This window comes from Symsagittifera roscoffensis, chromosome 10, assembly GCF_963678635.1.
Source record: "Symsagittifera roscoffensis chromosome 10, txSymRosc1.1, whole genome shotgun sequence".
Classification (NCBI taxonomy): Eukaryota; Metazoa; Xenacoelomorpha; order Acoela; family Convolutidae; genus Symsagittifera; species Symsagittifera roscoffensis.
This window is the reverse complement of record NC_087071.1, coordinates 44,432,700-44,450,955: the sequence shown is the minus strand read 5'-3', so window position 1 is coordinate 44,450,955 and position 18,256 is coordinate 44,432,700. Positions and strand designations below refer to the sequence as shown.

The 18,256-nt window shown below is 33.4% G+C and overlaps 1 protein-coding gene and 1 long non-coding RNA gene across 3 annotated transcripts; one reads left to right on the top strand and one right to left on the bottom strand.

The window, feature by feature from the left end:
- Positions 1-960: 960 nt before the first annotated feature.
- On the top strand, positions 961-9,616 carry LOC134855356 (uncharacterized). 2 transcript variants are annotated; one of them, XM_063871856.1, is made up of 6 exons: positions 961-1,454; positions 1,997-2,026; positions 4,494-4,584; positions 6,036-6,154; positions 6,529-6,713; positions 9,169-9,616. In XM_063871856.1, exons 1-6 carry the CDS (start codon positions 1,305-1,307, stop codon positions 9,545-9,547), a joined length of 954 nt encoding a protein of 317 aa, XP_063727926.1. In that variant the 5' UTR covers positions 961-1,304; the 3' UTR covers positions 9,548-9,616. The 2 variants fall into 2 exon arrangements, with proteins under 2 accessions (XP_063727926.1, XP_063727927.1); XM_063871857.1 differs by lacking the exon at positions 1,997-2,026.
- A 3,297-nt stretch (positions 9,617-12,913) lies between these two features.
- Positions 12,914-17,639, bottom strand: LOC134855337 (uncharacterized). The gene is made up of 3 exons (XR_010164471.1): positions 16,827-17,639; positions 15,581-15,627; positions 12,914-13,268 (listed from the first exon to the last, which is right to left on the bottom strand). It is a non-coding gene; the product is annotated as an uncharacterized LOC134855337 (long non-coding RNA).
- Between the last annotated feature and the right edge of the window lie 617 nt (positions 17,640-18,256).

The window sequence follows — 18,256 nt, the reverse complement described above, 5'->3', positions numbered from 1 at the left end:
GGCTGTGTTCTCAATCAAACACAAATGACAAAAACCTTGTTACTCAAACGTAAAACGTAGAATAACCAAAAATTTGATCGTCGCGCATTTTTAGTGCATTGGACACGGCCTGAAATGTCTAAATAGTGTCTTACACAAATGATACAAGGAAAGTATCAAACTTTAAATTTTGGGCAGAAATTTTCAGCAGTGAATATTTTGAAAATTTGTAACTTTAAATTTTTACACATTGATCAAGAAAATTCAATATTAGTGTATCCAGATCTGCGTTATGCACACATAAAATTAAATTTTGCATGCAAAAATTTTTTTTGAAAAATGTTCGTTTCAGTACAAAATTTGATTTACGGTTAGAAAACTATTTTTTTGGGGGGGGGGGCAATTTCAAATTATTTGGAAAAAGTTTTGTTGTTACCAACAACAAATGCTAGTCATGCAGTTTCCATATTATAAAATTGTACAATTAGCATTTTTTTCACAAACTTTTTCTTTTTTATTTAGTACGATACACCGAATTTTATGCCAAAACACAAAAAAGTTCCTCGAAATGGACGAGTATGGACGTTTTTTTTTGTTCTTCTTTTGTTATTTAATTCTCTTTGGTCGTTTCGACAAATTTTACCAGGCTAAATACTTGTCTCTGCAATTCAGAAACATACAGACACAAAATTTTGTGCCTATCCATAGCACAGTTTGGCCTCGTATTGAATTCTTTGAAAGTCTTTTGCTTTCTGGAAAAAAATAAAACCCCTAATTTTAAATTCAAATTCAATCAACTTTTCTCAATTTTTTTTTATGGTTTGAGAAAATACAAACGGTCAAATTTTGTAGCATCCTTGAAAGCCTTTGTGTAATACCAAACAAAATGCACCTGTCGTTGACGCAATTGAGCAATTTATTATTCTTTTTGATATATGTCTAGCTATCTATGCAAGCCACTTTTGAATGGTACCATGCTTAAATAACAATCGTTGGTTAAAAATGTATATGTATTATTGTTTATGGCTCTGAAACGTCAATAATATTTTAACCTCTCTCTCTAATCGAGGTTTTGGATTTGCGCTGAGCGTTTTGTATTTTTTCACTCATTTCTGCATTTATGAGAAAAACTATAAAATAAAGTTAATCAATAACAATAGTTTTCAGAGAGAATAACGAAAAACAATTTTGAAATAGTATTCTTTTCAAATCTTCATTTTTCTATTGACTATAATCTACCATCAATAGGTGTTGACATTAGGTTTATTTAACTTAAATAAAACTAGTTATTAGTCTAAGAGAGTTTGTTAACTTATTTATAAATTATGACGGCGCTCTCGTCTGAATCAGTGGCAGTAGTCGCGTCCAAATCCGAGCTCCAGCCGACGGCGACTGCCAATGGCGGAGGCGTGGCATCGAACGCCGGAACAAATTCAGCAACTTCCGCCGCCGGCGCCGCAGAAGATTATGCGCAGGTTAGAATTTTGATATTTCAAACAAAAGCACGCACAAAAAGCATACAAAAAAACTTCACGTAAAACCAGAACCCAGACGCTTTCCTTCAAAATAGAAGTCAACCTCTAATTTTTTAATCCAAAAGAGCCTAAAAGGACATTACGTGGTTTGATACAATAGTCTTGAACTTTAGATGGAGACAAAGAATCGAATATTAAGATCAAATATAGAAAGAATCGAAGTGTTGTATTCAGAAATCCGCCCTCCTTTTTCTGAAAACGAACAAGATTAATCAATAATCTCACTTGAAAACGTAAAATGCTTCCATGAGCAGTTTTATGGAAGACGGGAACTTGATTGATTTAAATTCTGCTTCCCACGTCAGCTTTGACTGAATAATTTAAAAACCTTCATCGATTTGTTTTTATTTTGGCTGCAACTATTTTTATTGAATGTTATAGCATTTAATTCCGATTCATAAGGATTTTGGAAAAATTCGGACAAATTAAGAATATAGCTAAGAAATATATAATTCAGAGATTAAACGTTGGTGGATTTTTAGTTGCCCATTATGACCGATGCGGAGTTCAAGGTAATGTATTCACACCTCATTCTCCATATTACGTAATAATTATGTCATAATTAAGAAATGCTTTCTATTTTGTGCAACTGTCATAAAAGGCTTCAATTTTACACAATTATTCCTCAAATCAGAAAAAATTCTATATCCGGAAACAAAAATGGAAAAAAATGAAGTCTAACTTGCTATCGAGATTCACAAAGTTGACAATGATCACCTCACAAGTACAAACTCACAAATGGTAAAACTCATTATATATAGCCCTCCCCCCTGTCGTGTGTTGCTATACCTCCCTGTACCAGACCAAGGTATCTTTATTTTCTTTTAACTGTCAAATCCAGAGTCGTTTTTCATCGGAATCCGCAAAAATTTTGCAACTATCCAAAAAACTGAAGAACATTTTCTAAGACAAAATCACGATAGAACTTGAGGCAAATAAACGAAAAAAAGGGAGACTTCTGTTATCGAGAGACTTTTGCTGGCTTCACCAAATTTAGGATTTTAATGACATTGCTTTTTAATTAAGTTTATTTGAATATAAGAACATCTAATTTAGTAATATATTAGGAACATAGATAGGTCTTCAGTAAACTTTCAGTGACCAGAAAAATATACATTTTTGGTGACAAATCAATTTAGTGACACGAAAAATTTGACGACCTTTTTTTTAGGTCAACCAAATCTATTTTCCGAGCTCTCCTAAAGCACTAAAAAGACGCTTTTTTGGCCAAATTTTCTGCGCCGCAGGCAAATTAAAAAAAAACAGGTAAAAAAGCCGTTTTTGGGCACTTTTTGGAAAATTTAGACGAAAAAAATTGCGTTTTTTTGGCGCGCGCTCCCCCTCAAAGATAGTATATACTGGCCTTTAGAAAAATTTTAGGGTCGGCCGGCCAAAAATGGATTTCTTAAAACGCTCCAAAGGGGGAACCCTTTGGGTCTGCAAGGGGTCGAATCCCTGAGGGGGGGGGGGGCGTATACCATTTAAGTAACATACCATTTTTGTTAAGATTCAGTGACATACAGCTATAATGATACTTGAGGGTTATGTGAATTATAAGTGACCTTTCATTGGCTACTGATGATAGTGACATAAGATTTTAATGATATCACAAAAAACGTTAGTTTGACACCTAAGTGCCGTGCATTTTTACTAACATGGTCTCAGTGAAATCTAAGTTTTAAAAAAAAAAACATTAAGCGTTTCCATTAATAGGAAAACATATTTCTGACGTTGTTAGCAAAACGAACAACGATAATGTTTTTTTTTCACTTTATAGAGGTTTCAAAATTAAGCATAAGGTCGAAATCTGCCCGCGCAAAATTAAATGAAAAAAAAAAAATGTATTTCTGATAGTTAATTAGACTGTTCGAGCCCAATTGAATTAATAGACTTTTAAACTTGCCTGAATTTACTTTGAAAGAATTTTGGAGCCGGATTAATTGGCGTCTTCTTCATTATGCATTAATGGAGATGCAGCGCGCATGAATTATGCCAATTCAAAAAAATCGGAAATCTCAGCCCCCCCCCCAAAAAGTTTAAAATTTTCCAGGTATATTTTCTCAGAACACTAATTGTTTCCGATGGCATAGAATGATTTGTCAAAAATATTAGAAAAAAAACAATTATACGTCATTTTTGTCAGAAACAGCGAAAAAAAATTAATTTATCATTGTAAGATCAGAAATTCAAAAAGTATTTTGATCTCGCAAGAATAGTGATTCCTAAGTCAGCAATATATCAAAAATCAGTACTGTAAATGGACTGATCATTGTTAAGTGGCCACTGATCAGGGCCTGAAACAGCGATAGATATTTTAACTAATTTAGAATAATTTAACTATGGATAACTCAGTGTGGCGATGGTTACTCCAAAAATCAGCGCTGATTCAGCGCAACTCCGAAATTCATCGCTGTTTAAGAATCAAAAATTAGGAATTGATAAAAAAAAACGTAAGAAATTTGACTTAATTTCAAGCAGTGTTAGAGCTCTAATTTGTAAAATTTTCAAAAACGAGCAGTGATTGCCTCATAACTTTTTTTTGTCCTAAGCGGATTTTATGGGCCAGCAACCACGTAATAGAAATAGAACTCACACCTATAACTAGGATTAGATAGGCAGAGGGCTCTTGTATGATTCAGTAGGCAACTCTAAATAATCAAAAAAAATTGAAAAAATATTCACCAAAGACCGGTAAAAAAACGAAAAAAAATTTTCGGCCATTTTTGGCAGACTTTATTTGGCCCCGTACTGCAAAAAAAACTACTTTTTGTTTATTTTTTTAAAAATTCAATTTAGCAATCGATAGTTCATTCCCTAAGATAATTATCATTAGTTATTTGTAGCGCTAGGATTTTTGAATTAGTGATAAACTATTTAACCATTTTTTCACGAAAGGTTTCAGTACCCTTTCAACAGAACTAGTCATTTTTAAAATATATTTCGAACAAACTCTTATTAAAAGTTCAAATGTCTGTTTAGAAAATGAAACAGAAGGTGCAGAATACTAGAATAGCTCTCTCCAAGCAGGGGGCCAGATTCGAACTCCCAATCGACATGAAGTCACTCGAAAGTAAGTTGGCCCAAATTAGGTTCGAAACCAAATTTATTGAAAGACTCGATTTATCGATTTATGCGCCCCTTTTTCTTTGTTTTTTTTTAAACCGTTGGATCTAATAATATACTCACCACTGGTTTATTTATTTGTTGACCCAAAGGTAAAAGTTCCATGCCCCTATCAAATTTTACAAATTTTTTTTCGAGGTTTAGAATTTGCTTTAACCGAAGATGTTTACATTTAAAATTGGGTGCAAAGTTGATTTTAGATGCAAAATAATCTAAAATTAATTGTGCAACAGGTGCAAATGTTTTACCTTTGGATTAAAAAATGACACAGCCAACACCAGAAACTAAACTCAAGGCATCAATAAAAACGCATCAAGTTTTCATTGATAGTCTTTATCTTAAATTTTTCCAATAAGAGCCTTAAAAGTTCAAATAAATGTTATTTATGGGTGGGAAAATACCACTGAACTGTTTTTTCATCTGATGCCTTCTAAAATGGATCGAACAACAATCAAGTTAAACAATGCGCCAAACATGTCAAATGGTTCAATGAACTTGACTCAAATTTACGATTGTTATCTCTTTTATATTACTGGAAATAAATTGTCGATCTGCGAGGGTGGGAATTCTTATGCAAATTGAGCGTTTTCTATAAGCACGATTAGCAAACACGATAAATTTTGGAAGAAATTTGATAATTTTGTCTCGGCCGGGTAGTGAATCATGTTCTTTTTATTGTTATGGTAGTGATACTTCCTTGTATAAATGTTGAAAAGAAGCAAAATAAATCATGTTTTCATAACTTGCTCTGATCCTCAAGGTTGATTTTTTATTCGAGTACTTCTTGAAAAGAGGGAAGGAACTATGGATTAGCAAGTTATTATTCGATCAATTTTAGGTACCTCAAGAAAAACTAGCAAGAGTTCAAGTGTAGTATCTTATACTATCCTTTTTGATCGTGTCTCGAATTTATAAGAAAACTAAAAACAATTTATGTCGAGAAAAAATAGTGTGAAGATTTCTGGTTTTCAGACAAAATTAGACAAACATTGAGTGACTGACCTCCTCACTGCAAATTAATTGTTCTGTTACCGTTTTTTTCTCTATTTTGTAGTTTTTCATCATTTTCAATTGCTATTTTCTAATGAAAATAACCAGAAATTGAAAAAAAAAATAAAAATAAATATATTTTTAAATCCTTGTAGTCGAAACATACATTGTAGTCGGAACCCAAATCCTTGTAGTCGGAACCCAGCAACCAGCAATTTTTACTTAGTAATGAAGTTTTTTTGTCATCCTAATTTTCACTGTATTTATCCGAAAAAGTCATAGTCGAAAAGAAAGTTCCGAAAAAAATGTTTCCAAGAACCTCTGCCGTATATAAGCACACGCACTGATGATATGAAAAACAGCAGGAGGAAAAAACGACAAATAACTCTCTTTTTTTCGATATTTCAGCCCATTCGGCCGCGGAGTATCTGGTGGAGAGGTGTCACGTGACCAAGCGCAGGGAGCATCTGTACAAGAAGCACTTCCAGAACTACGACAAGGACAAAGACCAAAAACTCAACTTGAAGGTCAAAAAAAGTTTGGAATAAGTTTTTTTTCCCGTTTAATGGATAATTTTATAAGATCTTTTTCTCATAAAATAGTGCTGACAAATATCCAAAATTGCGTAAATAGCAGTATTAACACAAAAAACGCATACATGTTTTTTGTTTTAATTTGATATTTAGATTAATGGACTCAGTTTAATGAAAAGCACAGGGGTAAAGTTGTTAAAATTATCCCAGCCAATCACAAACTTAGAAGATTATTTTTTCATTCTCAAAAACAAACTTTGCTCTACCGGGATGTAGAATGGGTTTTAGAAACTTGCATGCATTTATTATACTGTGAATAATTCTTCAGAATATTCTAGAACATTCTAGAACATGCTAGATGATTCTAGGAGCTTGAGAAAGCGATGAAGGATGTGTTCGTAGACACAATAGACAGTGAGACGGTTGAGATTGTGACCATTCTAGCTGGTGTGAACAAGAACAGTACTAGCTCGGCAGCCGGTGAACTAGTTCCATTCAACCTTTTCTCAGCCATGTGTGCACTAAGCGAGAGATTAATGCACCAAAAATACAGGTAACTTTTGTATTATTAATTTAATAATCGTAATCATAATAATTGAACTTACACAAAACCATAGAGATAATTTTTTAATGGATTGGTTTACAGATTACATGACTTAGTAACAACAGCACAATTAATAAAACTTTTGAGTCATATTCAGCAATACTGAAATATTGGGTTGTAAGTATGACACAGCAATTGAAACTTCACCACCAAAAGTTTCAAATGAAGCATAACTAAATTTGGAAGAAAAGTGTAAAAAATAAATAAAAAAGACATCAGTCTGTAACGTCGTTTAAGGAACATTACAAGATAGTCTCAGTGAAAGAGCTGTGCATACCAGAGCTATTCAAAACGTTTGTTAGTTTTATGCAAAGATTCGAAACTTGAATTCCTATAAGAGCAATTTTAGACTTAGATTTTGATAAATTAGAACATGAAAATGGAACATTAAAAAATTAAATCAACGATTAAACTCACTGGCAAAAACTATAAGTAAATTTGAGCAAGGATGAGAAAACTAATTGTATTACACATTTTCTGTTTCCAAGTTTTCACGATAAAGTCAGCAGTTTTAAAGATAGTCACGAAAAAACACTTTACTATAGTTTTCGTCAGTTATATATTTAATACAAATCATATAGAAAAGATAGTTTTTTTCGATGTAGAGATGTATGGTTTGGAAAACTATTGTATAAGTTTAATTCTTAGTACAAATTGTACTGCTTAGTTAAAACCTCGTTTGGCTAGGTTTATCCGGTTTTTTGATGACCTTGCATTTAAGAGTTCACATTTAAATTCACAATTGATTTTTGATTAACCTCTAGTACAGAAACAATTTATGATTATGATTAATAATAAAATGTTTTAAAGCAAAAAAAAAAAGAATTTCACAAAATTCACAAAAATTTCTAAAAAACAATTACTGCCTGGGAGACACCATTGGATCTTCAGTTCCGAATTCAAATGTAAGTTCAATTTATAAACCAATTTGATCAATGGATGCGCAGGTCTGTTTATATTTATAAACCAATTTGATCAATGGATGCGCAGGTCTGTTTCAACCCTGATGGGTTGAACCTCTTTCAAAAAAAATCAAATCTGTAAGTGCCAATGGTCTCTTCGGAAAAAGTTTTAAGTCCGGACAGACAAATTTGATAGTCCTAGAAGTGTACCAAAAACAACCAGAAAAGAGACATGGGCCGAGGATGTCCCCCATATCAATGGGCGAATAGATTTGTTCATTTTTAGATTGGTTTACCTGACGCGAGTTTATTCCACGATCAATGAATATTGAAAACTTTGATTAGGTTTAGGTTAAGGCGCAGATCTAGGAATGTTAATAGGGGGGGGGGGGGGCGGATTTACAAAAAAAATTTGAAAATTTGGTCGACTTTTTTTTTGATTTTTTGACCTCTCCCAAGTTTTAAATACCCTTAGTTGACCAAGTTTTCTGCGCCGTAGCCAAATTTTTGAAACAACAGGCCAAAAACTGCGTTTTTAGGCTTTTTTTGGAAAATTTCGACTAAAAAATTGCGTTTTTTCGGCGCGCGCTCCCATCTCAAAACTAGTATATATTGGCGCCATAGAACAATTTTAGGGTTCATCACCAAAAAGGATATCTCAAAATAGTACAAAGTGGGGACCCTTTATCCGCTACTGAATAGGTTGATAAAAAATGCCATATTTCTGATACAATATGTTTTGATACGTATCAACTAAATTTCGATCTGAAACCAGTCAATTTTTGAAATGTTTTTGGGGACGGCCTGACCCCTCGCATTGAAGAAGATCTGGCGATAAAAGAAACTTGAACTGTTTTCGCCGACTCTACCCTCTACCCCCTTGAGGCCATTTTTTGTATTTTTTAAATGATGAGTTTTTGTCCAGAGTCGCTCACTCATAGAGTAATTTCAGATAAGGTACATCTTATATTTGGCCGGATAGATTCGTGCAACTTTTTAGTCTAATACCAATCTTAATTTTTTTTTTATATCTAGTCTCAATAGATCTAGTGTATACTGGTATTTGCGAGGCTCGGAATCAAGAACTGTTCTGAAGAAGAGCAACTGTGTGCTAAGTTAAATTTATTCAATTCTGGCTGAAACTATAAATAATTTCAGCCTTACAAATTATTGTAAGTGTTAATTATGGATCATGATTGGTTAGTTCTAAGTATTTTACAGGGATGGTTTATCAAAAAAATAATAGGATAAAATAAATACTTGCTTTGAACTGGTTCCAATGATTAATCATTGATTTTACGCTGTTTTGTATGAAGAGAACAAGTTTTTGCATTTGAGTAAAGAAGCCACACGCCATTTTTCTTGGCAGTGGACTATCTGCTAAAATTTAGACACAAAAAAGCATAAGTAGGGTTGAGTAGTAGACTTCATATACCTCGTTTAGTGATATACAAAATGATACATTAAACTGTGCGAATTTTCCCAATGTATATTTCTGACAGCACCGGAGAAGCGAGTCTGGACCCCCTCTATAGCCAAAAGGACAAACTGGAAGACGCCGACTTCTCGTCCCTCGCCTGGAAACTCCACGGACTCAACATCAAACCAGAACTAGCTACTCTAATGTACGTCATACTCGACCCAGACGTCTATCTACCCAAGAATATTCTAGAACAAAACAGAGCATCAAATGCTAATAATAACAACAACAATAATAGTTATGTCAATAATGAAGTGGATGGAGGTGTACCTGGTCAGAATGCTCCGAATGTTCCGACTATTACCGAGGAAGACGCGGATAGCGCGACGGCTGGGAAGGCACCGTCAACCGCGGAGGAAACAGCGGGAACACCCCCCAAATCCCAGGAGACAACTAAATAGATCTCACAAGAAGTCCACTGAAAAAAAAACAATAATCAAATAAACAATAATCAATCAAGTCAGTTTAGTTTTATGAATGAAATGTTTTTTTTTCATAGCTTGATCGTCTCAAAGATTGTTTGGAAAAGTAAGTATGCTGGTTACAATTGAACGCTTTTCAAACCATACATCCGTGGATAGCAAAATTGAACATCGTCCAAATATCGCTGGGAAAAAGCTTTGTAATTCACTATAAAAATCGAACCTTTTAATCAATCGCAAAACTTCTTTTTTTGACATTTCGTAACTTTTTCTACCCTATGTGGGTTTGATTGTCTAAATTTTTGCAAAAAAAAAAACGTTTTTTTTTCAACAAAAAAAATTTTGCACACGGAAATTTTAGGTAATCTGAAAACATGGTCTTTCTCTATCAAGTTTTCCTCTTGAACCGAAAAAACTAATTGAACTGGTGAGTGTATTGGGGTTGTGGTCATGAAGATGCTAAAACCCTCCTCTCAGTCAAAAGGAGGGTGGTTCGAGGCCTACCATGAGCCGTGCTCCTTGCTTCAGGATGAGGCAACATTACCCAGCCCAAAAAATACTCAAAAATATTCAAAGTAGGTGTTTAACAGGGGCTCAACTGTGGTTCCCCGTAACAAGCTGAACACCTGCTTTGCTATTTTTTTCCTCTGGAATATTTTTCAGCTAAATTTGGTGGTTATGCTGGGTCTTTTGAAAAAATTTAGAGGGATTAGTGACTTTCGTCATTGTTTTTGGCACCACTTTCTTCTAATTTTTGAATAATATTTTTTTGCTGGCTCCACATACCATGATTTGCTGACCAAAAAGCAGAAGGCAGAAATTTTTTAATTTTCTGCGAAAAACTTTCTTCGCAATCAAGTAAACACTTTTCATCGTTTCATCGTATATTTTCTAAATTTTTCAACATCAGTATAGTATTGGCTATTTTCCAGCTTCCCAACCCCTTGTAAAATTACAACAAAAAATTGTTTAAAAATTGTCCATACGGCAATCTCCAGGTGATAAATGTTGTACAAACTCGTTCACTTGTTCACGCTGACACGTTTTACTCCAGTTTAGAACATCGAAAATTATTTCTTTATAGGTTTTGTAATTTGATATTTGAAAAAGCAAGTTGAGACTGGAAAAGAGCCGTCAATATTTTGAAATTATCAAAGAATTAAGCCTGTTGGTATCAAGGCAAGTACCTGAATGTTCCTACTGCCGATTAATTTTTCTCGGATGGTTTTTGGTAAATTGAAAAATGCAAAGGCCATGAATTTCAGGCTGATAAAATCAGGAAATAGTGTTGCAATTCGAGTCGTTTATGGATTTAAAAAGAACCAATTAGATGCCTCAATTCAATTTGGAACAATTTCGTAATGCGGAATAAAAAACAAACATTGTTAGCCATTCAGGTGACAAATTACTATAGCTTAGAGCACACGAGGCTGGGCGCTTGCAGATCAAGAGATCAATCCTCCAAAATACAAGCGTTTTGTAAATTTCGTCTGAAGATAAAAACAAGCCGATTATATATATTTCTCACTTTCTTCGAAAGTCGGAACAATACTTGCAACGCCCATAAACCAAATATCAGCTCCAATGCTCTTTAGTAAACTCGTGTCTTTTTAAAAGACAAAAAACTAAACCAGATTTTTTCCGACTCTGATAGAAAGTGAGGAACAAATAAGATTGGGGGCGTTTTCTAAAATTACCGATATTATGCATGGCAGATCCGCACTCAAATTGTTCCAAATTGAATTGTGACTAACTATAAAAGGTCATGATAATTAACTCAAATGTTAGCACAACTCGAGACCTCATACAGAGCAACCAGAAAATTAAGAGTTTTGCTCTGATATACGAGCAGTCTTGTTCTGCTTATTGGTATACTATTCAAAAAATCCTTTAAAATCTAAATCATGACATTAAAAACTTTATCATAGTTACACGATACACCAGTGTAATCTCCTGTATATCTCATTTTATATCTCTTCCTAATTCACTTAGATCTGGCGACAGCAGCGCGAATAGCGCAGATGATTTGAATTAGCCTTAAAATATTGAAGTTCTGCGGAACGTTTTTGTTCGCTTAGCATCAAAACATCGACCAAGTTTTGAACAATCAACTATCTGAATAACTCGATAATTGGGAAATGGATTATTGGGATTATCTCCTCTCTCTCTCTCTCTCTCTCTCTCTCTCTCGTTCGCTCTCTCTCTCTCTCTCTCTCTCTCTCTCTCCTCTCTCTCTCTCTCTCTCTCCTCTCTTTCTCTCTCTCTCTCTCTCTCTCAAAAGAGTAATCAGTGGACACTTCCTGGTTGAAGCTTTTGCAAGTCAGTTCTTCGCTTCAAACTCTCTTCCCAAATTTTCTTAAGTTGCTGTATATCTTGAATTTCAATGAAAAACTGGTAATTTTAAAATTTAATGACAAAATAAGCTGGCTTGGTTTAAATTTTAAACTTTTCTTTTTTTTGTGTTTTAAATATTATTAATCAGAAAGATTTTTTAAAAAAATAGTCTTAGTTACTGCTTTGATAATACCATTGGAAATCATAATCATGCATTGTTTTAAACTTGCAAATTATACTTTTTTCTGCAGTTCAATAAATTAATTTATAAGCGTTCCAGTTTATGTTTGGGAAAGTATTGGAAAAAATAAATGCTAATCTAAAACTTTTCGAATAGATTAAATAGTGATGTTTTTTTTTCAGGTCAAAACACAAGATTTCTTTTCTTTAAATGGATTCTCAATATTGAAATTGGGCGTCAAAAGATAATCTTCACTAGCATTTTGCTCGCAGAACTTCGAGAGTTCCTTGGCCGCCTGAGAAGTCGGTATTCTTTCTAACTTCAGCTCTCGAGATAAATCTTCGATCTGTTTGCGAAGAGCGGCAGCTGCATTTGAAAGTGCCGATTCGGAATCCATAATTGCCACAACACACAACTGATTAAACTACCAATAACAAATCAATCTGAAAAATGTAAGATAGATTTTTTGAGAAAAAAAAACAAATTATATATTTAGAAAAAACTGAAGCTATAATAATTAAAATTAAACTTGAAGTAAGTAAACTTAGAAACTATTTTTTTTAGAAAACTACTGAAAGCTATTTAAACCAGGGGCGGATTTAGAGGGATTCGACCTCATGCCGACCCAAAGGGCCCCCCTTTGTACCATTTTTGCCTGACTGACCCTAAAATTTTTCTAAAGGCGCCTTCTGCGTCAATGTATACTAATTTACTAATTTCAAGGCCCCCCCCCACCTCGAGAAAATCCTAGATCCGCCCCTGATTTAAACAATTCTACATTTTAAAGCTAAAAATTACAAAACTCGATATTCCAGAAAAGTCTATTTGACATTTTAAAAATGAATTTATTACGAGTTGAAATGAAGTTAAACTTATGATCTGTTGTACATAATAGCATAAGCAATCGGCAGAACCAAAAAAGAACAAATGAGTAACACTGAGTTGACATTATTTACAAAACTAATCGGAGTACTAACCAGTTCTGGTAAAACTATTTCATTAATCAACGAAAGTGTGTGTGGTATTATGAGTGAAATTACACAAATGTAAACTACAGATGAAAATTGGTGTGCTTTGATGATGACGTAATAGTTGTTCACTTCGGTTTGTTTGTAGGAGTGAAGGTGTGTTTGAACAAGTTTGAAGTTTGAGACTACGGGTATGAGATGAAACATGCAGTTGAGTCTGAAACGAAAGTTGGGTTTTGCCATTTTGCGTATTGAGGCGTTCGAGTGTTTTAAGGTTATAAGGGTTTAACTACGAGATCAACTGACTAGCAAGTATAACTGACTAATGAAAGAAATATAAACTGATATAAAATCTGACGCAAAGTAACATTGAAAATCAATTTCAGCGCCTAAAGGCTCAAATGAGTCATAATTGGACGGGGAGCGGTCAAAAATTTCGTTTTTGTCCCGCCTTTTTTAAGTTCCGTCGTGGCGCAGAAAACTTTGTCAAAATGAGATTTTTATAGAGTTTTGGGTGAGCTCAGAAAATCAATTGGGTCGACAAAGTCGACAAAAAAAAAACTTTTTTTTTGAGAAACTACCCCTCCCATTGAGAAAATCCTAGATCCGCGCTTGATTCTTCGAACCTTTTATTCTAGAATGTTTTCGCATTTTCAATTTGTTTTGATTGTACCATTTATGTAAACTGGGTGTGAAGAAACCAGCCAAAGTCCAAACCTGCCAAAAATGCGCTGTGTATATAAGTCAGCCGACAGTTTAGATCATTTAAATGAAATTCGTGAGGCTTTCATAACAGTAACATAATTTTTACATAAACGTAGCAGTTACGTATTTTTGGATGCATCTTGGTTTATATGGTGGCTGGCTTATACTTCAGCTCGTTTATATACCACAATCTAAACTATTGGGAAAACCAAAATCACTCAGAATCATTTTCCTTCAAAATCTCAAGGCGACCGATTAACGCTGAGAGAGTTTGACTGAAGTTTTACATAAAAAAGTAAAAACTTTTATGTAAAGTTTTCTCGAAAGATTTTTTTATTAGGAAAAGGATGAAGAGAATGTGCTTCGTTTTTTTAGGTTCCGTTTTTCAAAATAAGGTTTTTTTTTTACTTAAGATTGACTTAATACGGAGTTTTTCTCCATCGGACTGGTGTTAATGCCGGATCGGCTTGACAATCTCCTCTAACCCTCCCGTCTCGTCCCCCCCATAAGAAAGGGAAAGATTGTTAAGTTGATTATATCACCAAATTTTCGTCCAATCAGGAAAGAGCAAAATTTCGTCCAATCAAGAGAAAGCTGTTAATCTAATTTACTGTTGATATCCAGAGGAGTGGGTGTTATTTTTTGATACGATAGGGATTTATAACCAGCTTCTTAAAACTTGCGCTTCAAAATAAACTGATAGCTTAAGTAAAATCAGTCAACGTAAGACTTCGGCCATTTTGATCTAATTCAAGCGCGGAACTAAGCTTTAAAATCTTTCCAAACTGGGGCAGGCAAATCAATCCAAATAATGCGTTCTTTTTGTTCCGACTTTCGATACGAAAGTAACGGAATATTTGTGCTCGGGGTGGGTTTTTTTTTCGTCAGACAAATTTCGACTTCTTAACTAGCCGTTTTTGACGGAATTTTTTTATATCATTCGAAAGGTATTGTTGTCATGAGCTCAAATTTGAAAAAATATTTCACCTGTGATCATTTTTCGTAAAGTTATGGGGGTTTAAAGATGGCCATTTTGGCTAATTTGGGACAATTAACGCGCCATAATTGATTTGTTACAAGGAGCGAAATCTATGTTTTTGTACTTTATATGGCGTGTGGGGGGATGATTTTCATAAAAAATTTCAAATTTTAGAAAAAATGTTTTCATTTTATTTAATTACATTTAATTTTTTAATGTTATTACTGCTCCATAAACCTTAAAAGGCAGTCGGAACATTCAGGGCTTCGCCCTGATACGAGCAGTCTTGTTTTAGTTTTGAAATTGTGTTTGGGTAGAACACATGTGAAAAAGAGTTTTTTTTATTTTTTTTCATTCCAGCATCAATTTCACTCAATCTTAAATTAGTTTGGACTCTCTATAAAACAGTAGGAAAATTCTGCTATAATTCATTGATACGAATAAATCTGCTCTGACTGTAGTTAACAACTAGCTAAGAATTGCAAACTTTGGGAATATCTTGCAAAATTTAGAAATAATTATGTATGTTGTGTCGCTGTTTCAAATACGCACAAAATGAGTTTTTTGTTCACAACTTTTCAGACAAAAGGATGCACTTTCTGCGAAGATTGCGTTAAGCCTTCAGAAGACTGCTCGAATCAGATGGAAAAATCCGACTGCCTTCCAACAACAATCAAAGGCTTTTTGTGAAAAGATTCTTAAAATATGTTTCAAGTTTTTTGGTTAATGTATTGAATCCCCTTGAACATTTTTAAAAGCGTTTAAAGATATATTTTAGGCGTGACAACCTATTAAAAAGACTTTGTATGAGTTTTATTTGGAATTTTTTTGTTCGTATTACTCACGCAGCTAGTATGATCGGATATCCTTGAACTGATGATGTCGTGTTTACCTAAAAACCCATCAAATTTACTAGAAACCAAATACAACAGAAAAAATTACCAGACACTTAGTATAATCTTCTATAGAAATCTAGAGATATCTCTCTTTTTTTGTTCTTTTTTCTTTCAAAAGAACTGCTTTAAAAAAATTCCGAAACACGTCTTTTTTTTTAATTTTAGCCCGTAAACTTTAAATACGTAACTTTTCAAGAAATTCAATTTTGGCAGAGCGACCTAAATAGGACAAAATAGCCTGCTCATTGTTGTTTTGGGCTGAAATCGATAAAAATTTTGAAATGATTTTGATTAGAAGCATATAAACTAGCCTGACACATAACTTTTTCCAATTTGTTATCCAAATCATTTTCAAAAATTCAAATTTTCATTGCTATTAAAACTCACCAAAGAAAAACTGGCTACTTTGCTAATAGCACAGAAATTTCTGACAACGGTTGTTTGAAGCAAAACTACAAATTTTACCTAATTTTTGTGGTATCTTTTTCACATCATGTGAGGCAAGGAGTTCAAAGATTTGTAGATAAAAATGATGAAATGTAATATCTTCATCTGACTAAATTAATCTGTCTCAAAACCAAAACTAACAAAACTAATCAAAAAGTTTTTTTTTTAATTTCTTTTTCAAGATTATATTTTTCTCGCGTTTTGCATTTTTACCGCTTAGCATCTAAATGTAAAATGTGTATTCTGGTTTTCACGCTCATTTTATTCAATTGTAATTGATATGAAAGCTTATTTTTGCGCCTTGTTTTTTCGACACTGAGATTTTTTAAAGAAACTTGAGGCATCGATGAAATCTCAAGTGAAAGGGCTTCATGATGCTATATCACTCCAACCTTTATGTCACTATTGGAGATTTTAAATTTTTCCGCAGTTTAATTGTTAGAAACAAAAAACCTCTCAAAAATATAACTGAGAAACGAAATAGTTTGGACTGAATTTTTTTTTCAAGTAACGGTTGTTCCAAATTTGCCTCTAGGTTGTGTTGCGTTTTCATTTTATCTTTGAAATCAAAATAACAGCAAATGACAAAAGTATTTCATGATTGGTTGCTAAAAAAAGATTTGAACTACAGGATTTCGAAAAAATAACAATCGTTAGTGTACTGTAAAAATGAAGGTTCGGCGCTCAATCACAACAAGAGGAAAAATTAATCAATTTTCCACCTAATTTAACCCATTTATCATCTTACCTGACTTGATATATCCGCTCTTAGCCCAGTTTTGTCCATTTTGTAGAAATTAAAGATCGAATAAATTACCCCCGACAAAAGCATCAAGTGAATATGCAATGGTCTGTGAGGCCAATAAATCTTAAGCCTCGCTAATTGTCCGAATGATGAATTGTCCGAAAGTTGTCGCGGCGAAGTCAAACTCGGCAACGAGTTCAAAATCGCGTTTTTAACTTGAAACTGCATATGGTAAAACATGCAAGGCAATGTAACGTAGAAACTCAATAAAGCTCCGTTTGTTGAAATTTTTATAAAATTATTAAGATTTTGGTTTTGAAATTTTGACTCGTTAAGAGAGAAAAAAAGAGAAAGTAGCGAAAATGAGGAAGTAACTGTTATCATTGAAGACACTCCCCGAAAGAGCGTTTTGCGGTATATTTTGCAGTCCTTAGGGATAAGTAATTTGTGGATGAGTATTAAATTTGAAATCAAAACCACAAACAGAAGCGCCAATTCGGTCAAAATGTTGTCGGTCAAAGTTGACAGGGGGTGCAGAGTTGCAATTAAACTTGAAACTGCGGCTAGATTTGATTCCATCATAACAATTGTTTTTAATGAAAAAATGTATTTCTATTTCTAATTAAAAATTATATAACAAAAAAATTTGATTTCCAAAAAAATATTCAAATTGGAAGTTTATTAGATTTGCATAATAATGAATTATCATGAACACTGCGTCAAAAATTAAGTATTTGTTTTAAAATCAAGAATATTTAGAAAAAGAAAACAAAGCTAAGCAGAAATTGGTTAACGAAGTTCATTTCTATAATTGTAGAAAATGATACCAGCAGTATTGGCTATAAATTATTAATTGACAAAAGTTTGAAAAAAATATTATGTCTTTCTGAATAGATTATTATTTGCACAACAAAAACGTGACTCTAAACGTGACTGCAGATCAACGTGTTTTTGCTCTACGCGTAAAGTACTCATGTTTTTTGTGTTGTACAAAATTGGTCAAACCGTACTTCAAAATGATTAACAATTATCAGAATGATCAAACAGCTTTAGATTCATTGGAAAATTTCTATTTAATTTTGCTAGGATCTATACTGGAAAAACGTTGAGATCTTTATGATAACAATTCTTCAATGAATCCTAAAAAAATTACTTGCGCACCCGCCGTTCTTCAGACTTAGGAGGGCGCAGTCCCGTCCCTCTCTTCTCTCAGCACCCCAATGACCCCTTCCCTTAGAAACAAAAAAAAATCACTAAGCAAAACAAAAGAATTGGATGTTCCGACAACTATTACTAAGAGTTATGAGCAAATATCAAACGTAAAAAACATTTCAAAAAAATTCTAAGAATAACTAAGAACTTCTAAGAAAGTTATTCTCCAAAACTTTTAAAACTATTTTAAAAATTTCCCGTTAACTTTTCTAGTAAACGGC

What these genes read in the sequence shown, in the direction of transcription:
- LOC134855356 (XM_063871856.1), top strand. Translation starts at nt 1,305, where the DNA reads ATGACGGCGCTCTCGTCTGAATCAGTGGCAGTAGTCGCGTCCAAATCC. An exon ending in CCGCAGAAGATTATGCGCAG is followed by an intron (nt 1,455 to 1,996) that starts GTTAGAATTTTG and finishes GTGGATTTTTAG; the next exon opens with TTGCCCATTATGACCGATGC. An exon ending in ACCAAAAACTCAACTTGAAG is followed by an intron (nt 6,155 to 6,528) that starts GTCAAAAAAAGT and finishes AGATGATTCTAG; the next exon opens with GAGCTTGAGAAAGCGATGAA.